The sequence below is a fragment of the Colletotrichum costaricense genome (assembly GCF_030867565.1).
Source record: "Colletotrichum costaricense strain IMI 309622 chromosome Unknown Scaffold_4.1, whole genome shotgun sequence".
In the NCBI taxonomy this organism is placed as follows: Eukaryota; Fungi; Ascomycota; class Sordariomycetes; order Glomerellales; family Glomerellaceae; genus Colletotrichum; species Colletotrichum costaricense.
The window spans coordinates 2,015,334-2,041,185 of NW_026848233.1; the positions used below are offsets into that span (position 1 = coordinate 2,015,334).

General features: G+C 50.2%; 9 protein-coding genes across 9 annotated transcripts; 5 read left to right on the plus strand and 4 right to left on the minus strand.

Annotated features, from left to right (window-relative positions):
- Window positions 1-1,073: 1,073 nt before the first annotated feature.
- On the minus strand, window positions 1,074-2,053 carry CCOS01_04719 (succinate dehydrogenase iron-sulfur subunit; the record flags this gene model as incomplete). The annotated part of the gene is made up of 3 exons (XM_060452900.1): window positions 1,074-1,394; window positions 1,450-1,601; window positions 1,693-2,053. The coding sequence occupies 3 exons, from the start codon at window positions 2,051-2,053 to the stop codon at window positions 1,074-1,076; spliced, it is 834 nt and encodes a 277-aa protein (XP_060316858.1).
- An 878-nt stretch (window positions 2,054-2,931) lies between these two features.
- On the plus strand, window positions 2,932-4,230 carry CCOS01_04720 (5-azacytidine resistance protein azr1; the record flags this gene model as incomplete). The annotated part of the gene is made up of 2 exons (XM_060452901.1): window positions 2,932-3,001; window positions 3,056-4,230. The coding sequence occupies 2 exons, from the start codon at window positions 2,932-2,934 to the stop codon at window positions 4,228-4,230; spliced, it is 1,245 nt and encodes a 414-aa protein (XP_060316859.1).
- Window positions 4,231-5,619: 1,389 nt separating this feature from the next.
- Window positions 5,620-6,374, minus strand: CCOS01_04721 (uncharacterized protein; the record flags this gene model as incomplete). The annotated part of the gene is made up of 3 exons (XM_060452902.1): window positions 5,620-5,744; window positions 5,797-6,126; window positions 6,182-6,374. 3 exons carry the CDS (start codon window positions 6,372-6,374, stop codon window positions 5,620-5,622), a joined length of 648 nt encoding a protein of 215 aa, XP_060316860.1.
- Window positions 6,375-7,856: 1,482 nt separating this feature from the next.
- Window positions 7,857-8,974, plus strand: CCOS01_04722 (uncharacterized protein; the record flags this gene model as incomplete). Its single annotated transcript, XM_060452903.1, has 2 exons — window positions 7,857-8,151; window positions 8,427-8,974. 2 exons carry the CDS (start codon window positions 7,857-7,859, stop codon window positions 8,972-8,974), a joined length of 843 nt encoding a protein of 280 aa, XP_060316861.1.
- Window positions 8,975-10,806: 1,832 nt separating this feature from the next.
- CCOS01_04723 (uncharacterized protein) lies at window positions 10,807-12,034 on the minus strand (the record flags this gene model as incomplete). Its single annotated transcript, XM_060452904.1, has 2 exons — window positions 10,807-11,451; window positions 11,555-12,034. The coding sequence occupies 2 exons, from the start codon at window positions 12,032-12,034 to the stop codon at window positions 10,807-10,809; spliced, it is 1,125 nt and encodes a 374-aa protein (XP_060316862.1).
- A 2,571-nt stretch (window positions 12,035-14,605) lies between these two features.
- CCOS01_04724 (phenylacetone monooxygenase) lies at window positions 14,606-16,520 on the plus strand (the record flags this gene model as incomplete). Its single annotated transcript, XM_060452905.1, has 4 exons — window positions 14,606-15,156; window positions 15,210-15,367; window positions 15,420-16,049; window positions 16,108-16,520. The coding sequence occupies 4 exons, from the start codon at window positions 14,606-14,608 to the stop codon at window positions 16,518-16,520; spliced, it is 1,752 nt and encodes a 583-aa protein (XP_060316863.1).
- A 2,820-nt stretch (window positions 16,521-19,340) lies between these two features.
- CCOS01_04725 (uncharacterized protein) lies at window positions 19,341-22,792 on the plus strand (the record flags this gene model as incomplete). The annotated part of the gene is made up of 3 exons (XM_060452906.1): window positions 19,341-20,217; window positions 20,266-20,497; window positions 20,557-22,792. 3 exons carry the CDS (start codon window positions 19,341-19,343, stop codon window positions 22,790-22,792), a joined length of 3,345 nt encoding a protein of 1,114 aa, XP_060316864.1.
- Window positions 22,793-24,076: 1,284 nt separating this feature from the next.
- Window positions 24,077-24,244, minus strand: CCOS01_04726 (uncharacterized protein; the record flags this gene model as incomplete). The annotated part of the gene is made up of 1 exon (XM_060452907.1): window positions 24,077-24,244. A coding segment is annotated over one exon (168 nt), but the record flags the coding sequence as incomplete, so codon positions are not given.
- Window positions 24,245-25,141: 897 nt separating this feature from the next.
- CCOS01_04727 (ACN9 family protein) lies at window positions 25,142-25,814 on the plus strand (the record flags this gene model as incomplete). Its single annotated transcript, XM_060452908.1, has 3 exons — window positions 25,142-25,477; window positions 25,566-25,665; window positions 25,732-25,814. Coding segments are annotated over 3 exons (519 nt in total), but the record flags the coding sequence as incomplete, so codon positions are not given.
- Between the last annotated feature and the right edge of the window lie 38 nt (window positions 25,815-25,852).

The window sequence follows — 25,852 nt, forward strand, 5'->3', positions numbered from 1 at the left end:
TCGGGTAATCACACTGTTGGTGATTGGTTGAGATAGCTATGGCTAGTGGACTCACGCCACAACCACAGTCAAGCCACAGTTGGTTTCCGGGGCAGAGTTCACATGTAAAGTCCCGTCAAATTCCGAGATCGATTCCGGGGTATCATCAGTGCGACCGGATGAAAGCTTAGCCTTCGTTGATCAGCCGCCCGAAACTCGAGGTTCTATTCTTAACAGACAGGCAATGACCAAAAGTCAATGTCTCTGGTTGCGATCAATTGTTGACTCTATATTTTGCCATTTCCCCTCTCCCTCTGATTGACAGTTTGATGACTTGTTAGTTTGCACGTCGAATTGTGTACACTACGGGTGCTCTTTGCCCGTTCCCGAGCGGCATTGCCGAGGTGCGGGTGGAACTGGGTCTCTTTGTCGATGGGGAGGAGAAAATCCATGACTTCACGACGAGAATCGCCCATCGTCAGCAGTTCTACTTTGCCACACTTTCAAACAATGCAGAGCCTCGGTAGACAACCACACAACTGAAAGGAGAACGTGACTCTCAACCGACAATTGAAACGCCAACCAATTAGACTTTTAATGTCTTCAACACACAGTAATGCGACTTGATCAGGCGCAACGATCTGCGCGGTTGCTGCAGGACCAATTGACCCACAATAACTCTTGCGCTGCAGAAGTGAAGTGTTGAAAATAGTTATTTAGGGTTACTCTAGGTATCTGGTATGGTGAAGCCAACCCGTCGCAAACAATTCGCCCGTGGCGACTCACTAGTATCGCGCCCTCTGCGTCCTCTTCAATCGGCTCGTTCCTTCACGTGCCGTGCCAGTCTCGGGCCTAGCTAAGCCTTGCCTCCCATCTCATCGCTCAGGCACTTTCAGACACAGGGCCAAACTCCTATGAGTTGCTGCGGGCTAACGAAAACAAAAGAAAGCCTGAATTCAAAGTCCCCTTTTAGTGTGTCCAAGGAGTTCAAACTCCAGCCATGCTCATAAAGTACACACTACCTAGTATACAGCCAATATCGCGCCGCCCAAGATTATGACTCCAAACGTAGACCCCACAGCTTCTCTAGCTTCTTAGAAAGCCATCTGCTTCTTGATCTCGGCAATAGCCTTGCCGGGGTTCAGGCCCTTGGGGCAGGCACGTGTGCAGTTAAGAATCGTGTGGCAACGGTACAAGCTCATGGAGTTGTCGAGTGCAGCCTTACGCTCGGCCTTCTTCTGATCGCGAGAGTCGGCGAGCCAGCGGTAGGACTGGAGGAGGATGGCGGGTCCAAGGTACTCCTCAGAGTTCCACCAGTAAGACGGGCACGAGGTTGAGCAGCAGGCGCAAAGAATGCACTCGTACAGACCGCTCAACTTCTTTCGGTCGGCGACGCTCTGGCGGTATTCCTTGCCCTATGGAAGAGGTTAGCTGGGATCATTCGAGATGCTGCAGTCTGAATCAACGTACATCAGGGGCAGGAGTGTCTCTCTGGAGGTAGGGCTTGATTGAGCGGTATTGCTTGTAGAACTGGGTCAAGTCCGGCACCAAGTCCTTGACGACGTAGGTGTGAGGCAAAGGGTAGACCTTGACGTCTGAAGCGTTCTCTGAAGGGATACGGCCTTTCGTTGTTGTTAGCATTGAATCGCCGTGAGTTCTTTCAGCAGCTTGCAAAGCCAGGTGGCTACAAGGGTGCTTCAGGAGTCAACGTACAAAGGCAAGCGAGCGTGTTCTGGCCGTTGATGTTCATGGCGCAGCTACCGCAAATACCCTCTCTGCAACTTCTGCGGAAGGTAAGGGTAGGGTCCAGCTCGTTCTTGATCCGAATCAATGCATCCAGCATCATGGGTCCGGTCTTGTTCAGGTCCAGCGTGTACTCCTGCATCTTGGGCTTCTCGGTCGGCGTGTCGGGGTTCCAGCGGTAGATGGTGAACTTCTTCATCTTGGGCTCCTTTGTCGCAGGCACTTGATCGCTAGGGGTAGCCAGGCCACGGCGAGGAATAGTGACGGCAGGGCGGAAAGCAGCCTTGGTGGCCGAGCCCAAGACGCGGGTGGAAGAGCGGAGAGATGCCATTATGGCGGTTGGTTTTCGTATGCAACTGGACAGAAAATGGAGATGAATGAATTGATTGTTGACACACCGAGTTGAAGATGAGCGATTCCAACGAATTGGCGGGGCGCGGTGTGGGAAAGCTGCGATTCACCGTAGTATTATCCTTGGTGGCGGTTCAGAGTGTAGTGGAAGACATCATGGAAGTTTGCTTCAATCCCTCGGTTATTGTGTCGAAGCGGCCGGAGCAAAAAGGTGGGACCCTTGACCAATCATTGCTGAGTGATTTTAAACCACATTTCAATTGCCGCTTTTGGCCCCAATCCCGAGCTCTTACCTTGTGTTTCCGGATAAATGCTCAGCAAACCGACTCGAAGGTCCAAAAACCCTCCTTTTAAAGGCATCTTCATTGTTGTGTGAGTAATATACCGATGTTGTAATCTCCAGACTACCTTACTTCGCTGCACATTTTGACAGTCATATCTGTACATCCGGAATCCCGGCTCGTGATAATTTAAAGCAGCGCGCACCTCCTTCCCCCGGTTTTCGTGTGGAATAAACCGGCATCTGGGACCGGGAGCAGCTGAAAGCTGACTCAGCGGGAATACCCCGGGTAGATAGCAGCCCTGGGGAATCTGGGGTTGGGGCCTTTTTCTTATGACATCAAGTGGACGTTGCATTCCCTTTCAGACGCGACTACCTATCACAAGTCGTCTATCCATTTGACGTTACGAAAGTGCTCGTGTCGAAGAAGCGTCTCGAGCTACGAGACTATCTTGGGTCCGCAATTTAGCTATGTGATTCCAGTCACATTTCTAACGAGCAATTGATACGGTTAATATGCGGACTGCGGAAGCACCGCATCTCCAAGAAACACTCTACATCGCAGCACATTGGAAGCAATGGCCGCAACGGTGACAGTATTGCGCCAGCCTCTGGTCCTCCTCCCTGCCACAAGGCCATTATCACAAGGTACGCTTCTGCTTTGCATCGAATTCTAAAATCCTCGTACTAATTATACTTTAGCATCCGTTAGCTTCTCAAAGTATCTCGCCCGACAACGGTCGACCCCTCCGACGAACATCTCATCGCGATACTTCTCAACAGCCAGAAGCATGAAGTCCGACTCGACTGCAAAGCTATCCTACCACGTTGCTGCATCTTTTACCGCGAAAGACCATCCCTACGACCCATCAACGCACGTCTTTCACTTCAATCCCTACAACCGTATCCAGCAGAACCGTAGCAAACGCTCCAGACCAGACAGCGGACACGATGCCTTTTTCGTCAGTCGAGTCGGCGACTCTGGCGCAGTAGCCCTTGGTGTGGCTGATGGCGTCGGCGGCTGGGTAGATTCTGGTGTTGACCCGGCGGATTTCTCACACGGTTTCTGCGATTACATGGCTTCGACAGCCTACGGACACGGTTCAATCAAAGACGACCCGACCACAAAGGGCACGGGTGACAAGGAGCCGCTAAGAGCGCAAGATCTGATGCAAAAGGGATACCAGGCGATCAATGAGGACAGCACCGTCATTGCTGGTGGCAGTACAGCGTGTGTTGCTGTAGCATCCTCAGACGGCAACCTCGACATTGCCAACCTAGGCGACTCTGGCTTCATCCAGCTTCGATTGAACGCCGTACACACCTACTCTGAACCCCAAACGCATGCCTTCAACACGCCTTATCAGCTCTCTATCGTGCCTCCCAGCGTAGCCGCTCGGATGGCAGCTTTTGGTGGCCAGAACCTATGCGACTTTCCCAAAGACGCCGACGTCACTCGCCATGACCTCCGTCACGGCGATATCATCGTTTTCGCAACTGACGGTGTATGGGACAACCTGTTTAACCAGGACATCCTCCGTATTGTTAGCAATGTCATGACAACGACAGGCGCATGGCTCATGACGAAGAATGGTGTCCGCGTCGTCGACAATCTCAAGCCCTTTACAAAACCCGCTGAAGACGCCTCAGAGCGACCTTCCGCAAAGTTTCTTACCTTGCAGAGCGTGCTCGCGGCGGAAATCACGTCCGCCGCCAAGTCGGCGAGTCTAAACCGCAACGTTGACGGCCCCTTTGCCAAGGGAGTGCAGAAGTACTACCCGCAGGAGAACTGGCACGGCGGCAAGATCGACGATATTTGCGTTCTCGTCCTCATCGCGTCGGATGACTCCAAGGCCGCGGCCAAGAGTCGCCTTTAAGGCCGTCTTGTATCATTACCAACACTATTTGCCGTATCTGGAGCTCATTGCTGCTTTTTCCAGTTGCTCAGAAACACCCCCCCCCCCCCTAGAAGCCTCAAAAAGGAGCGCCACCGCTGCATTTGTCCGTTGTATCGTTAATTTTCGACCGTCGCCAATTTCTCATTCGGTGACGCAGCAATGTTGTACAAAGGATCCTGAGCAATGTCTTATTTTCTCATACACACGCAATGAAGAGACGTCGAGAAGTCAGCAGTCAGTCAGTCAGTTATAGCAGTATCAAAAAATACCACCCAAAATCGATGTCTGACCGTTTCATCGTACTCTACCTTAAAACCAATCTCTACTCGCCTCATTCCTTTGCATGTTTCTCTGCTTGGATTTATGCTTCTCCACCGATTAACCTACACGTTTTGGCTCATGCGATCGGCAGGAACGGTCGAACGAGAGGTCCAATCGTCTTCCCTTTCCCCCCTTGTTTTCCCTTCTCCTTTGTCCTTGCTATGAAGCGGGGCGAGGCGCTGGGAACTTGCCGATCGCAGCTGTGGCTCTGCCTAGGCGGGTTTCTTGTTGCTTTTCTACGGATAGAGTATCTTCCAATGGACGGAGCCCCTTTTTTTTCTTTGAACTCCACGTCAGCTCTGGAGTATGCACCCCTTTCTCCTGTTTTTCTCCACGTGGGGTTGGTCTGCTGTATGAACCACTGATCTGGGTCGAAGAAGATACAGGATGAAACAGCTTTATTCTCTGGGGAAACCCAATGGACTGTGCTTAAAAAAACGTACCTTACCTTACATTGTGGATGAAGGGTAGAAAAGACGACGAGTTTGGTGTGGACGGGCCCAGATCGATATTTTGTTGTTTGTCTTTGACAGTGTGACGATAACTCGTAGTACGAATGCATAATGTTACATGCCCCTCATGCCAGAGGCAGAGCACGTCCGCTTCCGAGTGGGATAGGCGCAGGTCGAGTGACACCACTTTGAGGTGCAGACGGAAATGTCACCTCACCGAGGACAAACGGTCATGCGATGCATGCAGCCTGAAGTGGTAATGTCCAGACGCGGGGTTGAGATGACCCAGGTCTCGCTATAGATTACAATCATAGGGAGCAGAAATAAAGATGTAGAAAGGCAACAGTGGATTGAGTTGCTAATTGATTGTTTATAGGCCCAAAGATTTCCGATAGGCCCCGACTAACACACAATGTTTACTTCATCATCCCCTGTCCTTCGAGAGCTTTTTGCAACTCGACCCGCTTGCTTCATCTGAAATGCAACTCCTGGTCCTGTTCGTTCTTGGATCGCATTACTGTATTATAAACCTTGGTTCGCATCATATACCAGTCATTGGGCTGAGACAGCCCGAACATCCTCTCTAGCCACCAGCTTACTGGAAGTAGAGCATGGCAGCGACGGTAAGGCCGATCAGGGCAATGGGAGAGCCCATGCGGACAGCGTCACTGCCGGGAACGGTGGTGGGAGAGCTGGTGGAAGAGGTGGAAGCGCTGGTGCCTATTCAACGGGTTAGTCAGGGTTCTTATGCCTCAAGTAGATGGCGACGTACGGGTGCTGGCGCGGGTGCTGGTAGAGACAGTGGAGGCAGCAGTGGAGTTAGCAGCAGAAGAGGCCGAGCTGCTCGCAGCGGAGGCGGAGGAAGCAGAGGCGGAGGAGGTGATGGTGGAAGCAGCGACAGTGGTGGTGACGGTGGCGGAAGCAGAGGCGGAGGCGGAGGCAGAAGCCGAGGAGACAGAAGCGGAAGCAGTGACGGAAGTGGTCAGGGTGAACTGCTCAGAGTAGTTGGGAGTGCCAGTAGAGTCAGAGATCTCAATGGCGTACTGGTCGGTGGGGAGAGTGGAGGAAGGAGTCCAGGAGAAGGAGGTACCACTCTGGCCAGCTGAGATAGAAGTCAGTATCAGATGGCATCTCACCAGGGCTCGGGATGTACTTACTGGCGATGGTGGAGACGGTCTTGAGGTCGGTGCTGGGGCCGTTCTTCAGGGTGAGAGTAACGGGGCCAGAAGCATCAGACCAGGTGATCTCGAAAGCCTGACCAGCCTGGACGTTGAAGTTGGTGTTGGTAAGCTGAACAGCCTGGGCCATGGCAGCGAAGCCGGCGACGAGGACGGAGGTGAAGCTCTTCATTGTGACGGATTGGGTTGTTTTTCGAAAATTAAGTGATGAACGAGTGTAGGAGTATTAGGTATCGGACTACTGTAATTTAGCAAAAAAGGTCAACAACGAATGTCGGGAATAGGCTCGTGAGGAAACAAAAGGGAGAGAGGCAGGCAACGATGTGAGGGGGGGACAGCTGGGTAGAAAAAGGCTTCCTCGTCTCGCGCAGGCGCGAAATTAGGCGAAGTCGAATCAGGGGTAGAGCATGGAAGGGGGGGCGTGTGCGGGTTCGGCGGAGAGGCAGGCAGGCATGCGACTTACATCAATACCTAGACGGGGCTTTTCCTATAATTACTCGCACGCGTTACTGTTGCTGGGGGTGTGCGGATGGATGGGTGGCTTTTGGGACAAAGTAGCACCAGAAGATCAGCAATTTGAATTCTGGGAGTGGTGTGGTTGTGATTCTTGGTTTTCTTCTTGTGCGCAGAGTGTTGGAGCCTTGGAGGAACTTATTTGTAGTGTGGACCGGGCAAGTTTGTTTGGATTGAGATGGTGATGGAATGGATGAAGAGTCAGGTGGGAAAAGATGGGTGCACTTGAGCTTAAGAGGAGGCAGGAGGTATCGAGGTTGAAACAGACAGGCGCGCGATCGAGCCTTCCTCTTTGCTATCTTCCAAAGTAGGTCCTCATGGCGACATCATAACAAGCACCCAACGCAGCAACAGCCGGGGACGAACAGCAACCGCGCGCACCTTGAGGCTTCTCGAGGGCGCCGCGGACGGCATCACGGCTCCCACTGGGTGCGCGGACTTACATACCTACCTTACCTTAGAGTAGGTACCTGACCTTGCTTGTAAGGTAGAGTACCACAGGTAGGTACCTTACCTTGGTCCTCACACTGGTGTGGTAAGCGTTTTAAGGGTGGTATGGTACCTTAGCAGCTGAGGAAGTCGCAGGCTATTCGTCGCAAACGAGGAAAGGAAGCGACGACGACGAGCGGGGGGCGGGTACCTTCCCACCTCTTCCAGCAGCCCTGGCAACAGGAGTGGCACTAACTCCCAGATTGGACTAACGTGGAAAATTCTTGGAGGGTACCCCTGTCGCAGAGAGGAACCTGGCAAACCCCAGGAGAAGCGCTAACAAAGACCAAGCTTCAGTTTCTTGTCCTTTGGTTGTTTTTGGTACTGGCTGATGTCCGGCCTGACTTCTTTCTGCTTCTCCCAGTGGCCTCCTCTTCTGCCGTAAAATGCCACGACTGCGTGCAGCAGCTTCAGCTTACTAGTGTTGGTGTTCCAGGTTAGCTGCAAGTTTTACCTTTGCTCGATTCACCATACATCCGCACGCCGTCGTCCGGTACTTTATATTCGACCTAAGGCAGGTCAGGTACCTAGCTAGCAACTCTAAGACGACCGTATGGTCTTCTTACACGTTACCTAAAGTAGATTTCCTCCAAGCTTACTCCAAGGCGATGTACGATTTCTCAACTACGTGCAACCACTGGGCAGACCCCCGATGCAGCCGTCAACTCCCCTGGTACTCCTAGCTTATGTCCCCGGAGTCGCCCAAGGCTCCTTATTGGGCCCTCTTGGCTGGGGCGATGGAAGGATCACGACCATCTCGGGCAACAGCAGGGAAGTTGGAAGAGGTCTGGGCCTCGACGGTTCTCGCCTGAGAGTCTGGGACTCTGTCCTGGGACCCAGGGCAGTCGCTGGCGTCAATTTGAACAATGCGCCCAGCAATGGCACAATCTTCCACATGCCATGCCATCTCGCTTCCCTGCTTTCCAGCCCACAGCAGGTGACACCACGTTGGAGCCCGCTTGAACGGCCCAAGGCGCGAAGAGACCCCAAAAACCCCTCGGCCGGTCACTGACTCTCTCACCATCGGATGGGTACATACGCAGTACAGGTCACACTAGGTACCCTTCATTGTACGTTCCGACAAGCGGTGGGTACATTCGTTCTGGTCCGGTAATGGGGAAAGGTTCCTGTCGATCTGGGTCTCTGGAGGCGCAGCAAGGGAGAGTGGTACGCAGTAGACGTCTCCATCTCGCACATTTCCAACGGCCGCCCTCCTCCGGAGCCCCTTCTTCGCATTGGAGTGATTCGCAGCGGACAACCATGGCGAGGGCCCTTTTCGCCCCCCATGGGAATGTGCGAATGCTTCTGCTGCTGCTGCTGCCGCTGACGCCCGGCTCAGCCTGCAATTGCGTGCGCAACCAACAGCATCCATCCCTCCACCCTCCCTTCCAGCTCGTGTTCCATTTCTCCACGGCAAAACTTTACTTTCCGCGGACCAGTCACGAGCCGCCTGCGATCCCATCATCGATCCGAGTAGGCAATGACAGCTCAAGGCTTCCCCACCACACTATTGGAGGTGACGACGCCTATGGATGCTTGATGCTCGTGAAGGTGGCCTTTACGAGTGGTATATCCGTCGAGAAAACCTATGCAGAATGCTCTGCGCTTGTACATTTGGAAGACTCGAAAATAGCATCGGCACTTACACACCTAGCCTTGATGTATTGGGACACTTACGTCGTCAATCGTCCGAGATCTGTGCTTCATCTGCAGAGTAACATGCCTGTACGTTCCGTTCCACGCCTTGTTGTGTTCGGGTGGGAGCACTGACGCGCGAGACAACAGATGAGCTGCGTTGACATACTCAAGCGTGTCAAGTTCCTTTTCCTTTGGTCCACCAAGACACTACTCTGGAAATCAAGCAATACTGGTGTCCGTCCCGTTTCGCAAGGACAGTCAGACGCACATCAATCTGGAATGGGACAGTCCTCTAATACCGACCAGGACAGCCTACTGTGTAGAAGAAGTCATGGCAGGCTACGGATCGCCTGATGAGGATCTACCGAGGGCCTCTGGGGAAAAGATTTCACTCGCGCCTTCACCCGCTTGATCCGTGCCGCAAGTTGCCATCCCGCCCCATCGGTCCAAAGTGCAAAGTCTCACGGAGGAGCCAGGAGCATGCACATATTGCGTATATTACCGTCCCATTTGTCGACGCGCCTCGCTGAGTCGCTGCATCCCATCAAATCATCGCGCCAAAGCGGCAATCTCGCTCTCTTTCGGGTGACCGGGGAGCCTCCTCCAGAACGATGAATAAGATGCAACGACGTCAGGCTCGCCGCTCGCCTATGCCAATGGCGTTTTCAGTTCCCAGTTCCCACTGAGTCCAATTTCCAATGCACACCCCGTTGGGTCCCGTTGTGGAGACCGACATTGGCCAAATCTCCCCAGCGTACGCTACTTCACGGCTTGCACGGTACCTGCATTCTGCGCAATGGTCCTTGCTTCTGGCCTCCAATCGACGGACTCGGACACTAACAGCTCTCGCCTGACGGCCCTGGCTCAGGACTCTCATTGAAACCCTGTCCATGCGTATGCGCCCTTCAGAGAGGCTCCACGCCCGACGACGGGAAGCCTGCAGCATCGACAGGGCATCGCCTGGTTCTGGCTATGTCGTCCGAACCCGTCAGCAAGTTTGCCAATTCCAAGTTGTCTACTCCGTATTTATCACGAAATGCAGCTCCCACAGAGCCATCGGCCCAAACCATCGGATACGGCAGCTCGCTGGATCCGGCAGCCTCTCAACCTCCGTTAGGAATACATGCAGGGGTCGCACCCTCGCTCTCTCCGTGATAGGCTTGGCTCTCTCCATGCTTTGCATATTATCCACCCAAGCCACTTACTCCGTACTTGGATCTCGCAGTAGGTAGGTAGCTCAATCCTCAACCAGCCGTGCGATGACACTTCATGGCCATGCCATGCTTGGTTCTTGGCTGAAATGGAACAAGCCTGCTCGCTCAGGGGGCGTTTCACTCTGATACTCGACTGGAATGGAAGGGCACCAGAACCACGGAGTTTTCCTCGGCTTGACTCAGATGACGTAAGTAGAACTTTCTGACGGCGATGGTGGGAATGCCGGCCTAGCAGCCATCAGTTCAGTTCAATACAATCATGCCGTTTCAGCTCATAGCTCGGTCAAAACATCAAATTCAGACTGGGGCGATGGATGTTCTGCAGCGCCACAGCCGCGTGCGTCAATCAATAGACGCGATACGTCTCGTTCGCTGAAAACGCTCACCAAGCCGTCAGTCTCGTAACTTGACCGAAGGAACAGTCTTCCATGAGAATCCACAGGCCCTTGAATGTTGAAAACCATGCCGCGAGCTGGATCGTCATAGTGTCTTGTGTTCCAAAAGGCTCGCAAACCCACATCCATGTGACTGGTTGTTATCTTACATCACCGCAAAGCCTCCTTTGCCTCAGCAGAAGACAACACTCGCGAACTCATGGCCATTGACCGATATGTATGCATATATGCTGTTGCGCCGGTCTATCAGTCGACACCATAGACCGGGATGAATGGCATGAATGGCCGTGGCGGTGGCAAACTCAGAAGAGAGGCCTCCTCTCCATGTGGTATGTAGTTTTGACTGGCATGTTGTCTATTCACGAGGCGAGCCCAGAGTGCATCGAACGACACCTCGCCGAACACCCTCAGCCTCCTCCCTGACTTGAGTTACCGTTGCTCCTCTTCCCCTAGCCTTATCCACAAAATCATCGAGTGAACCTCCAACGCCAAAGTAAAGCCGCTTCGCCCCAACCAGCGCCTGCGACTGGCAGTTGCTACGTTGGCTCTGTTCTCTATTGAGGATGGCAAGGACCATCTCGTTGAAAGCATCAAGTGCGAAGGGCGAGTAGATGGTTTCCGCTCCAATAAGAAGGGTATCGAAACTGCTGGACCCGTCCAGCTTGGACTGAGTCTCATAGAGAAGATCAACAAGCTCCACTGACCAGCCACCAGAAATGAAATTGAGAGAGATTTGGGAAGACGTCAGGAACTCCTTGAATTGCTGCAAGACCTCTGATGTGAGTTCGAGCTCGTCTCCCATCGCGAAGGCCTCCTCCAGGGCGGGGTTCTGGTCCCTGCGTTCCAGAGCCCAGGCGAGGATAAAGTTGGGCAACGTGACCAGTTGCAAGACTGTCGGGTTGTAGTCGGCCAGGGTCAGCAAAAGTGGCGATCTCGGCGCTGGATTCCTCATGGTCCATTGCAAAAGAGCGAGCGATGGAAGCCCTGTGCCGCATCCAAGCTGCGCATAGATCGGTTAGCTTTCGGTTCGCCACTTGAGCCAGCAGGACATGAAAACTAAAAATAAGAATAAAAACGCGCGTCAGGTGTTCAGATGCTCGTACCTCGATCACTCGGAGAGGCCGTTGCTTGAGCAGGTCCAAGTATTGGCCACTGGCGAGAACCTTGACGAGGTCCACGCTGCTCTCCCAGCTCTTGAAACCGCCCTCGTAGACGCCCGTCTTGACATCGTGGCTGCCGAGGCCTTCGGCATCGGCACCGTCACCGGCGGCCTCATCCTCGGCCATGAGCTGCACTCGCACGTCCCAGAGCTCGCGACGAGGGATCTTGATGAGGCTACCGTCGTCCAGGGTGACGTCCAGGGTCCCGAAGGCGACCTTTGAGGGCAGCTTGGAGAGCATGTCCTGCAGGTCGTGGGTGGTGGGCGGCAGCTGGGGTTTGCCGGGCACCGGAAAGGCACTGGCTGTTGCAGCGGACTGCGGGGTCTCGGGCTCCGGGGCGGGCGCGGAGGCCTCGGCGGCCGGGACAGGAACGGAGTCGTCCTCTATGTCATCGCCGCCGAATCCGAAGGAGAATGATGCCATATTTCTCTTCGAGGGTGGGAGAAGCCGCTTGGATTTGCAGGGTTTTTGTACGTACTTTTCTGCAAAAGATGGGTGAGTTGAGTACACACGAAAGAGACTATGAAAATGTGGGGGCGCGGGTTCACTCACAGAGTCACACACACAAACACAAAACGAAACGCAGTCTCTTATTGGAACCTCACCGAGGCAAGCTACCTTATCGGGTGTGTTTGTCGAATCGGAAAACCAACGACAACAGAGCTCTCACGCCACTCAAATAACTTGGTGGCTTGCAGATGTGAGAAGTCTTCTGAGGCAGTGAGTCGATTAAGCTTGAATCAAGCTTGCGCTGCTGGTACCTGTCTGTGGCATGAGTTGGTATAGTCAGGAAGTCAACTGCTTACTGCGTAGATTGGACTCACAACCAGTCCAAGGTTGGGTTCAAGCCGTCGCCGCCAGCAAATCTCGGCCAAAACAAAACGTCTTCCTGTTGCTCGCATGTCCAAGGCACCCGGAGAGTTACCAGCTACTAATTGGCCGAGTCGACCATCAAGCCAATCGTCATCGGTGGCCAAGACTTGGGATGCTTGCTTTTTGTTTGCCAGAAGTTCTTCCCTATCGGCGCTTTATCATTCGAAGACTCTTCTAATTCTGCACCAACGCCGCCCGCCGCATGTTTGGGCACTTGCTCGGTCGCAAAGAGACCAATAACCAGCAACTTCTCAGAGAGGCTCCATGCAGTGCGGTGACTAGGGAGGAGGCATCACAACTGAGCGACTGTCTCATATCTATGTGCCCGTACAGAGCCACGGAGCCTTCCCTTCGGCTTTCGGATCTCGTGCTTACCAGCCCAACACGCATGCCCTGCTGGCTTCTGCGAAGGCGAGGACGAGTTTGAAAGCTGCAACTTTAATAGGCTGAGTGGCGTTCGGGAAAATGATCCGCAGCTGAGCCTATTCCTCCCACGTCTCTGACCGCATCTGTCGCGCATGCTCTGCTCTGCCCTCTGCACTTGCGCTTCAAAGTAGATGGGGGGGAAAAAAGCCGCAAGCTCGAGAGCCAGCGGCCGTTCATGGCACATGACGAATCTGCAAGCCGTGGCCGCAGTGGTTCATGAGCTCAGCTGCAGATGCCTGCCAGACAGACACGCATCTCCGCATCCTAAAGTCCCGGAGGATCTGGTGCATCTCGAGCTTTGTGCTCCTTCAAATGAGATCTCGTGTCTCAGTGGTCAGCAAACGCGCGAGGATGCCGCCCCCCTCCCGTCATCCCACCATCTCTACCATGCGGCGCCGAACATGCTCACGGCCGATCGACGATGGACCCGGCACTCGCGATTCCTTCTCTCGGCGATCCACTCTATCAGGGCATCATGTATCCCCGTTCTTCGGTTTTTTTGTCAGCTGGGATGTCGCCAAGGGAAAAAATGAAGCTGAAAGAATGGTCGGCAGCCAAAGCATCCTCAACCTCAGGACCGCATTGTCTTTTGCCTCCAGGAAACGGCCGGGGTCAGACCCATACAATGGCATCTTCTCCATCTGTAGATACGCCTCGGTTTGCGCTCCATATCGCCCCCCGTCCGCGGCACTCACCACGATCCCGCTCCGGCTCCAAGCCTCCATCCTCCAGTGCGGCAAGAGTCGTGATTCGCCACTCACCGTACTTAGATCCATGCCATGAACACCCCTCAGCCCGGTTCTCCCCTCCTCCCGCCGTGGTTGGATGGTTTACGACCTGGTCCAGCCCAGGACCCTTTTCTTGCTAATCGGACCTTGCTTGACCGCAACGAGCTAGCAGACGTGCAGACAAACCATTTTGTTCAATTCTTCTGCCCATGGACCAGCCTTGTTCCAAAGTCGTTTGGATACGTGCAGCCACACCATGTGCCGTTGCACCAGCCAAGATTGATAAACTGCCCGTCGTAAATCGACCAACAATGAGGCCTGGTGCAGACCCCTCCTAGGCTCCTACGACAGGAACCCCCAATTGAGAGGACCCATGCCCATTGGCGCCTCTCTATCCGTAGAGTCCACCGTTTTGTTTCATGTGAGCTGTCTCTTTTTCATCATCAAAGTCTATGTAGGTATGCTTCTTGACAAGAAAGCTGTGCTGCGTCAGCTCGTAGTTTCCACACTAAGGTGGTGCGGTTTTTGGTGTTAGTCGCGGAGGCATGGTAGATTTCACCTCGGACTATGCTGCCTGTTACTAACAAGGACAACGTCTTCTGAATCCCGCTCCAGTGGATTCACTCGTTGCTTCTTCTCCTCTGGCCCTTTCCGGGTTGTCTCATCCCATTCTGCCATGGTAGAGGCTCCTTTGCAATCATTGGCCACTCTCCGTGACAGGCCGCCGCGCTACACTTGCCAAAAGTCCACAGTCACCCGCCCGCATCCTCTCTTTCAACCGTATCTCCACCAAGCGAGTAGGAGAAAGGCGCTTGTTCGGAAAGAGATTCCTTGCAGCCACTCGCTGGCGCCTTCCTCGGGACTCAACACCCCTTGGCAACTTCAACTCAGATATAAACCGGTCTCTTCTTCCTCTCGTCTCTGTGCCTAGGCAGCTCTACTGGCACACAAACCAGCAACTTTCACAATGACACGGCAACTCCCTCAACTATCTCGTCATATCGACGCCCAGGGTAGCGGATCCAGTCAACCTACCCGCACCAATACCGCCCACACTGTGAAGGAAGCGCCGTTCGGGACTCCGCAGCCCATTCGCATTGTCGGGATCGGCGCCGGTGCAAGCGGCATCAACCTGATACGCACCCTGAGAAACACCCTCGGTCCCTCGACGTACGAGCTTGTGGTCTATGAGAAGAACGAGAATGTCGGGGGTACCTGGTTCGAGAACCGGTACCCCGGGTGCAAGTGCGACGTGCCTAGCCACAACTACCAGTTCAGCTGGAGACCGAATCCGGCCTGGTCGAGCTTTTTTGCCCCCGCGGCAGAGATTGAGGAGTACCTTTGCCAAATATGTGACGACGAGAAGCTGCGGCCTTTTATCAAGACTTCGCATCAGATCATCGGGGCGGCTTGGTCGGAGTCCAAGGCCGTGTGGGAGTTGCAGATTAAGAACTTGGGGACTGGCACCGTCTTTGAAGATTATGCCAACTATTTCATTGACGCAAGTGGTATCTTGAAGTACGTACATTTCCATTGGAGTTGTGTATTATATCAATGTCTGACTTGCCTAGTAAATGGAGATTCCCGGACGTGGAAGACATCGCGCTTTTCGAGGGGACCTTAATTCACAGCGCAAACTGGCCTAAGAACTTTGACTATACAAACAAGACGGTAGCAGTCATTGGGAATGGTGCGTCCGGCGTTCAGATCATCCCAGCAATGAGACCACGTGAGTATATACCATCTCTATCATGGCGACGCAGCCAGCTCATAGCAAGCAGATGTGAAGAAGCTACACCACATCATCCGGACACCCACCTTGATCATCCCTCCTCGAGTTGCCACAATGAAGATGGGGCCTTCAGCAGCTCTCCTCGATCAAATTGAGATGGACGAGAACGAGCGATTCTCAGCGGCGACGATTGAAAAGTTCAAAAATGACCCGGCCTTCTACAACAAATTTACAAAGACTCTCGAGATGGACTCCAACATCAAGTTCGCCATCTCTCTCATTGCGGGAAGTCCTCAACAGGCTTGGGCGCTGGGAAAGACTAAGGAATTCATGACGGCGATGCTCAAGGGAAATGAGAAGCTCTGCAAGCAGCTGATACCCGACTTTCCCCTCGGGTGTAAGCGACTCACTCCCGCCCCTGGATATCTCGAATCGTTCCACGATCCCCGGGTCTCCCTTCACACCGACGCCATCAAGACGTTTGTGCCGCAAGGCATAGAACTGGCCACTGGGGAGATCCTCGAAGTTGACGTTGTCGTCTGTGCCACTGGCTTCGACTCATCGTTTCTCCCCTCGTTCCCGTTAGTCGGTCGACACGGCAACTTGCAGGACGTCTGGTCCGAGCAAACTCCTAAAGCATACATGTCCCTTGCTGTTGCAGGTCTGCCAAACTTCTTCAGTAAGTCGGGATTCCCTTGCGCTTACCGCTTCGAAGCTAACCATCCTGATTGCTGTAGAATTCCTGGGGCCCAATGCGCCTGTTGTGCAGGGTGATGTCTTTACGCTTAGCGAGCACATTGCCACTTACATCGCCAATACTATCCTCAAATGCCAGACAGAAGGCGTGCGGACTATCGCCCCGTCTGAGGCGGCCGTGGAGGACTATTTTGAGCACATCTCAGCCATTATGCCTCGCACAGTCTTTGCGGGCGGGTGCAGATCTTGGTATAAGCAAGGCGAGGTCAACGGCCCTGTGACAGGTCTGTATCCCGGGAGCCGTATGCACTTCATCCGCTTGCTTGAGCAATTTAGGGGCGAGGACTGGGAGTACACGTATGAGAATGCCAAGCAGAACCGATTCGCATACTTGGGCAATGGGTTCACGGCGCCAGAGATGGCGATGCTCAAGGCTGGAGCGCCGCCTTCCTGAATATGGCGTTGGGGGCCGCGGGGACCAACATTGCCTTGTACATAGACAGGGATAGACGGCTGGATCTTGTGCTCAGTGGCATCACTTTCTGGGTGGTTTGCAGGCGTTGATTTCTGGGAAGGGTCTAGTTCTAGGCATGACTGATGATGAATTCGATTTGCGAGCTTGACGATTGAAGCGAGTCTAATACCAGAATGGCGTGCGACACACTACACAGACAGGAGTCACGCGTTAACTTTATGACACCGATATTGCTTTTCCCTGTTGACCCAACCTTGTTGCCTGGGCCTCGAGTCGTCAAGTGAGAGCCCTGTTTTTTTCCCTCCTTAAGTCGAAGGAGCCGCGGCCTGCGGGAGCCTTCCAATGTCTCGGATGCTGAGCCACTGAGTGGTTGTGTCCAGGCGACTTGGCGCGGTGCACCCGAGTGTTGGTTACGTTGCTGGGTGGCCCCGTGAACCAACTTACCAGTTTTCCCCTGGTCCAGCTGTGTGATGCCTGGTCATGCGGAGTTTCTGCGGGAGATGCGAGGGCTCGACCGGCTAATTGGTAATGGCGCTGTCTTGGGTCGCTGGGTTTGAAGTCTTCGTTGCGCTGTTGTTGTCTTAATGTAAGATATGGCTTGTACCGGCCCAAATGGGTAATGTGATATCCTGCTGATTCCAGGGCATTTAGCTCGATGATTGGGATGAAGGGGGGTATCAATCAAGGGTGAAATTGCTTAGACGAAGCAGTTCGTACTTGGCTTGATGGAAATGGATCTTGGCCTTCGCCTTGAAGAACGAATACCATCGAAAGAGCGGTGATACTAGTCCATTAGCCTCGAGTAGCTTGCCTTGCAACTAGATTTGGCTGGAGATAATGGAATGCTGCCCGTAGAATGAAGGCAAGTGATTCAAGACTATTGCTGAACGAGTCACGCTCTGACTTGGCATTTTACTGGAACCGGATACCTAGAACGGCTTCGAGTGAATGCGATGGTTTAATGTAGACTATTGACAACTCCATCATCTCGAAACCTTGTGGTTGATATGTTGGGAAGTAGAGTCTTTGGCTTTGGAGTAAGAGGATCATCAAGAAGGCGATAGTCTGTTTTGAAACAGAGACATCTAGTCCGCCATGTCAGTGTATGCTGGAAGAAGTTGATGAAGATTGGCTTCCAGACTCTCAAGGTGTATACATCTAACTCTACATCCGGTTTCTTCGAAGTGCGCTCACGTTGTTCCCTACTGAGGACAATTCTTGGATGATATCCTCACTGTCGGGATCCCTGGACATGATCTAGTACAGACCTGTGAGTTGCCTAGTGTGAGTTCATACCCGGAACTAGTCTCGGCTTGCATTATCGGTTCCGCCAGACATGGTCGCATGAGTGACGTTTTGGACTCCAGTGTCCCTCTGGTATAGAAACCGGGCACCCTAAAATCTTGGCCAGTTGAATAAAGCTCCTGGCAACATCTCTCAATGATGAATGCTGTCATTGGGACAAAATGGACGAAACAGTGAGCCGAAGAGCAACCAGCCTAGCCTTCTACACACTCCGAACTTCTCGGCTCATGTACAGTACTTTCATAAGGCTTTTTGGACTATTTGAAAAGTCAAATACCAGCCGGGTTGATGGTTCTGCAAGAGAAATGGTTGGTTGGCACGTAGTTTGTTGGTTCAAGTCGATCATCATAGCGCCACCCCGTTCAGTGGCCCGACCCGCTCCATAAGGCCGGCGCTTAGAATCATGCACTAACCAATTCCGAGTCTCATCTTCCTCTTATCTTCTAACTCCTACAGATATATCTGATCATATATATCTTTCACCCCAATTCTCGATTTTGTGGCGCTTCTCACGAATGTCTTCTCAATGAGATTGTCAAGCAGCATCAACAGTTGCTTCCCAAATCTCGTTCGTAGTCCATCTCGTTCTGCCTTCGGTCACGTATGTTGGGAACATGCCGCGCCACTCCGTTTCAACCAGGGTCTGCAGGAGGGCAGACTGACAATTGCTGAGCGAATGTAACAGTCGCTATGAAGCCTGCCAACTGAGGCGCACATTTGACCACTCCATCGGGTTGCCACAGGTTCTCAGGTTTGCTGCGTCTGGCTACAACTTAACCTAGACAAGTTAACTGCAGTAGGGGTCAGCCGATGAAATATGCATGTCGGAAAGTCGGTGTTGGCAGCCAGGATGAGAGATCGCAGGCCTATTGGGCCGTGTCTGCTCCATATCCTGGCGAGTGCTGGGCGCTTAGCATGCATAATGCATCGGGGCGGATTCCAAAGAAGGCCCCTCTCATGGGGTTGATCTTCGGGCAAGTATCTGCACTGCCCAGATGTTGGTTGAGCGGACTCATTGAAGAAGTGCCGCTGTCCCTCACCTTGGTTCCCTGTTGAGTGCGCAAGTTTTGCATTTGCCTGGCTCGAAAGCCGGGAATCGCCATCCTTATTTACCTATTCACTATTTCTTATATGGACTTCGTTGTTTCACTCTTGATCGTACACTGCTTGGGTTTTTGTTCTAGATCGTCGCAAGATGAGCCAAGATGAGCCACTCTATCTCTTGTCGTTGGGTACGTTGCTCCTTGGCCATTTAGGAGGCCTTATTTAACACAAGGCAGACGGTGGAGGCATCAGAGGGATATCAGAACTCGTCATACTACACGAGATCATGAAGCGGCTACAGAAGGTAGCAGGACTCAGAGAATTACCCAAGCCTCAGGACTATTTCCATTTGATGGGTGGCACAAGTACTGGGGGGTTAGTTGGTCTTTCCAATACACCGTGTTGCAAAGTTCCGCTAACAGCAGATCATTGGAAAGACTCATTGCCATCATGCTAGGTCGCATGGGTATGTCGACTGAGGAAGCCATCAACGCATACGAAAGTTTTGCAAAGGACGTTTTTCGAAAGAAGAACCGCAGGCGGTGGTGGAATAGAACTTACAAAGAGGAAACACTCGTCAAGATCATACAAGACAACGTAACCAAGAAGAAGCTCGCAAAGACCACGATGCTCGACGACACGAGGGAAAAGGGGCTTGCTTTTGTCTGCTCAGCCACATATGACGCCTACGAAGCCTACCTTTTCCGAACGTACAAAGGGAGCAGCAACTGCGCTCACAATGTGGAAATTTGGGAGGCGGCAAGGGCAACATCAGCGGCACCGACATTCTTCCACCCAATCTCCATCGAAGTCGAGTCGGAGAGGGACCAGTACGTCGACGGTGCTGTGACCTACAACAACCCGGCTCGCCTTGTGTTGAGTGAGGCCGAGTCCTACTTCGGTCCGAGGAGGACGTTGGGCTTTCTTCTCAGCTTGGGCACCGGACTGAAAGTCTCCGATAAAAAAATCAATGTGGTTCCTCAAGGACAGCTTGTAGATCGCCCAGTCGTGGCCAGGCAAGGCAGCGGCGCCCTCTTCTCAAGAGGCACGATAAAGATTCTCAAGCATGCCAAAGCATCGCTGACTGATTCCGAGCCTGAGCACCAAGCCCTAGAGCAACGGTTCCAGAAAACAAACTACGCATATTGGCGGTTGAATTTGGACCGGGGTGCTGCAGATATCAAGCTGAATGAATATAAGAAAATGGGATTGTTGCGGGCGGCAACGGAGAAGTACTTACAAGACATTGAAGTCTCGACCAACATCGACAAGATCGTCAGTATGTTGCACAAGAAGGAGGGCGTCAACCTATCTCTTGATGCCGCATGTAAGTATCCTCACCAAGCTACTCTGCTAAGTGACTGACTCGCATTAGGTCATGCAGTATCTGACGCAGCCTCGAAGCAAGCCCTTCAGCAAGAGGTTCAGATCAACAGTATTGCAAGCCCGCAATTCACTGGCAGATTAGACATACTCAACAAGATGGAACGACACTTTTACAAACGCCCATCCGGATCTTCACCCAGAAGACACCTCAGAATTTGGGGCATGGGAGGAGTTGGGAAGACGCAGATTGTCCTCAGATTTAGAGACTTGTACGGGTCGAGGTAGGTGGCACGACGTTCATCTCAACCCATAGTTTTCTTACTAAGTCCGCGTTTTTCAGATTTGATCGTGTGTTTTGGATTAACGCCGCCACGGAAGATTCCATCTTTGAGAGCTTCAGATTGTTAACAGCTGAGATTTTCGACGAAGAAGCTAGCAAGCCTAACATCAAGAGAGTCCAGAATTGGTTGGCGCAAAATCAAACTGAAGAGTGGCTTCTAGTCTTCGACAACAACGACACAATCGACGTGAGCCACCTTCTCCCCCCGGGAAACACTGGAAATATTCTTTTCACCAGCAGACGGAAAGACATGTCACCCACTTTAGACGCCGACCAGACATTCCCGGTCGACATTATGGACGCAGAGGATGCAATCACCCTATTCCTTCGCGCCTCAAAAAGACAAAAGACAGGTTTCGGAGATGATGAAGACAGACACGCGAGAGCAATCGTTCATGAGCTTGGATATCTCCCGTTGGCCATCGATCAGGCCGGTTCCTATATTTACAACCAGGAGTGTTCATTCGAAGACTATTTCGTCGCTTTCCGGAAAGGCCGAAAAGATATTCTAGGAGACCCTATGTACCCGGGAGTCTTTGAGCATAATCCCGCTGTATATGGTACATTCGAGCTCTCGTATGTGGCATTGGAAAAGCTGTCACTGAAAAACAATAGCCCAGGGCGGGCTGCCTTGAATGCCCTTCGAATTCTCAACATCTTCTGCTTCTATCATAATGAGAAGATCACAAGTGCGATTCTGGGGAGGGCAGCAATTAGCAAAAGGAAGAATCCCGATCGCTTGCGTGGCGAAGGGGGCGACAATGGCATTGGGCCGCTTCCGCTGCTCAACACTACAGGAGAAGGCGATTGGGATCCAACCAATTTCGAAAATGGCATCGCGACGCTGAGAAGCTATTCCCTGATCAAGAGGTCTGCTTTGGTCGGGTGGTGGTATTCTATGCATGTTTTAGTGCACTCTTGGGCCAGAGACCGAATGAAGCCCACTACTCTCGCCATGCAACGCAGAGCAGCTGGGGAGATACTCTATCTTACGATTCTGAGAAATAATAGCTTCGATTCAGAGCTCTTTCGCCCCGAGGTGCTGCCGCATATGCAGGCATGTTTCGAGCACGGGAACCTAGAGTTCATGAAGTTGACAGGAGAAACTCACAGGGAAGGTGCCTTCTCAGGTGTGCTTATGGCCCAGGGACTCTGGAACAAAGCTACAAAGGTCTTAGAGGAAATCGTTTCCGCCAGCCAAGAGATATTCGAGCCTCAAGAGATTGATAGCATAGCGGCCTCATGGGATCTGGCGAGGGCCTACCGAGATTCCAGCAGGCTAAAAGAGTCTCAGGCTCTTTTCCAAGATATTCTACAATTGCTTGCGGACCACCGTGAGTCTAAGGCCGCGTGCCGCCATCATCCTCGCATTGGCATCGACCTGGTCGAGGTGTATATTATCCAAGCAAGATACAAGGAGGCCAAAGATTTGCTAGCTATACTTCTAGAATTAGGGGAGCAAGTCGGGCGAGACGGGGCCTGGTCCGGGGGCTGGTGGCGCAAAACTGTGAGAACGCTTGCAACCATCTTCCGGATGGAGGGTAATGCTGAGATGGCTTACCCTATTGACCTTGATTTCTTACGGTATTGTGTGGAGAACAAGATCCATTCCCTTACAACGGCGAGCGCATTGAGCAATGTCGCCGCGTCGTGTTCAGCCTTGGGGGACCATATTGAAGCGGACCGGATTTGGCGCGATGTCCTTGCCATGGAAGAGGGACGGGAAAATAAGTCCAGGATCTTGCCAGCAAAGCGAGATGTCGCAACTGGGTACGCGAACCTGAATCGGTTTGAAGAGGCAGAGAGAATCTTGCGTGAGGTTCTTGAAGTGAGCGAGAACTTTCTTTGGAGGACGCATCTCGATACACTGGCAACGATGGACCAGCTGGCGGGTGTGTTGGCTCGGTGTCACAAAACAGAGGAGGCTGTCCAGCTTTGGGAGGAATGCCTAGATGGTTGGGAGGATATTCTGCACAAGCAGCATCCTCTCAAGCAGAGGACGAGGTGGGCGTTGGAAAAAATAAGGAATGGCGATACCGGCCTCATGCAAGAGGATTTCCAGGCCGGTGGCATTATGTTTTCTGGAGGATGCTATTTCGTACCTAAGGAGGTGCCAAACCGGGATCGTCGTTTGCTGACTTGGATTCCATCATCAGAGGTTCTTGAGCCCCTCTTACCCCCCGAACTAGAGGAGGACGTCAATGCGCGGAATCCAACGAGAAGCGCCAAAGTGTAAATGGCAAAACGAAACGGCTCTTCATTCAACTGGACTTCTAAGCCAGGACGACTTATGGGTGACAAGATTGACTATTGCCGTTACACACATGTAGTAAGGTATGACTTCTCGGTTCTTGTACAGAGCACCTACTCGTGCCCGCCCCCACTTTTTTGGGCATTCGGATCTCATCACCCACTAAAGTGGGTACTTTTCACCCAAACGGCCTCCTTAGCTAAACGGGTAAATAATTATTAATTATATACTATTATACTTAAGCCTTAACTACCCTTTTTTTAATAGCCGCCTATTATCTAGACTATTAATTACGTATATAAGCTAAAACTAGTTATTATTTTTTATTTTTTTAGCTTTTTTTCTTATTTTAAAAGCCCTTTTTTTAATAACTAAGCGGATCTTCGTATTTATTATTTTAAAGAGAGCTACTATTTTAATAATCTCGGATACTTACCTCTATTTAATTATATATTAACTATCCTATATTATAATAATTTTTTTAATTTATAGCTAACTATTCTTACCCTACTTACGGGCTCTATTTACTTATTAAGTTAATTAAGTTAAGCTAAGGTCTTTTTTTATCTAGAGGAGCTTAGAGCTTTATATAAATATTTTATAAATAAACTGCTCGAGATTTTACTTAAGCGGGGAAGTTTTACTAATTAAGTACTAAATCTCTTTATTAAAAGTATTTATATCTTCTTATAAATACTAAGTAACGTAATAAAGTTTTTAAATAGTTATAAGTATAATAAATAATAATAAACTTAGCCCCTAGAAAAGTAATATAATTAGTTAAGAATCGTAACTACGATTATAAATCTTTTTAAGTATAATTTATAAATTATATAGGTAAATACTTATCTTTTTAAATACTAAAAAAATTATAAAATATTTAAATACTTCTTTATAAATAGATTATATAAAACTAAAGAATTCTAGTTTAGTAATATTAATATAGTTTTTTTAAACTACGAGGTCGAGTACCTTAATATAATAGTACTTAAGGGGCTAAAAAACTATAATATTAAGAGGTTATAGAATATATATACTATATAATAGAAATTTAAATAGGATAATATCGTATTTATTATAGTACTTAACAAACTCGATAATATAATAAAATTTATACTTATTTATAAATAGTAGTCTCTTAGCTCCCCTAGTTCGACCCTTTATATATATATTAAAATACTTAATTTAATTTAAAATTATTATATTATTTATATAATTAGTAAGTAAAACTCTTATAATAATATTAAATTTAAGCTTTTTAACGCTATACTACTTAGCTATATAAATAAAGTTATTAAAAATTAAAAAAGCTAGTATATAATCTTTAGTAATAAAAATAGCCTCTATAATAATAATAAATTTTTTATTAATTAGAAAAGTAAAATAATAGGCTTTTTTTCTTTTTATAATAACTATACTAAATTTCCTAACCCCTATTTAAAATCTAATCTCGTTTATATTCTATATATTAAAAAGCTAGATCCTATACTTATTAACGACCTTTTTTAACTTAAAAAAATAAGAGTTAATAATATTCTTATTTTTAAATCTACGCTACTTAGCGTTTAGTACTTTTTTTTTAATTAAAGAGTAATTATACTTTTTAATAAATTAATTAGCTTATTAAGAGTTAATAATTAGAGAAAGAAGTAGGTCCTTAGTATTATTAATATCTATAAGGTCCTATAACTTAGTAAGTAAGTAATTAGTAACACTAATAACGAACTTATATTTTATAAGTAGGTTAATTCGGTTTAAATAATTAATATAATTATAAATTACCTTTTCTTAGTCCTAAGTAAGCTTATAGCTATAGCTAGTACGCTCTTTTAATAAATATTTACTAAAAATCCTTTAACTAAGCTTTTAATACAAAATAGAGTATTACTAAGCTACTATTATAATTAATAATTCCGGGTCTTTATAAATAATTATAATAATTACTTATATACGCTCCTCTTTAATAGTATTAAATTTAGGTATTATAGTAAAAAGTAATAAAAGTAGTAATATATAGAGATAAATTGCGATAATTGTGCCCGTATGGCTAATGTAGCCGTTTGGGTAAAAAGCACCCACTTTAGTAGGTGACGAGTCCTGAGTTCTAATTAAAGTGGGGGCGGGCACGAGTAGCTACCTCCTTCATGCTTAACCATAATGAAGTACATACTGTGTGCAATTCTCGTCACAAGGCACTGTATGGGTCAACGAAATGGGTCACCTCGTTGACGTCCTATCAGAAAATGGTGATTTGCATGACAGAATACCTAAACATTATTTGCCAGTATCTTGAACAACCAGCAACGGGGTGGCCATTATCCATTAAATTGAAAGCAGGAGAGAAGTATTGAGTTTCAGCGTTATAAGTCACATCGATCCACGACTCACTTCCCAGTGACCTCATCGCAGCCTCCCGACCCGATAAATTTCATTACCGCCAACCCGTCACCAATGCGGTCTGCATCAGTTTTGAGAATGGCCTCGGCCTCCGTCTCAAAGGGAGACGGCCTCAGGCCCACGCCGATGGCCCTCCTGCCCCCTATCCCGCTCTACCGTCGTCTTCTGCGCGCTCACCGCAAGCATCTTCCTTCCGAGATGCGCCTACTGGGTGACGAGTACATCAAGGCTGAATTCCGTGCTCATCGTACAGTAGATAACCCGGCGCACCTGGTATGTCCTCTGCTTTTGTAATGGCATAATTATGGGAATCATTCTTTACACGAGAGAACTGACTATTAACTCCTTCGAAATGTGCTAGATCGGTTTCTTGACTGAGTGGCAATTATACGCGCAAAAGATCGAGGGCAACTCGTGGGTTGGCGAGAAGATTGACCCCGTCAAGGTTGCTAAGATGAGTGGTGAGTTATCTCTTCAATGATTTCTTTCGTAACTTCACAATGGCCGACGACTCATTTCCCTGTTAGACGAACAAATCGGTCAACTTTATGAGCTGATGCAGGCCATCAAAGAACGGCGTGAGTCAGGGGAAGGCGAGGATCAATCATGATGTTTAAGGAAAGAAAGCACCGTCATTGTCAATGATGC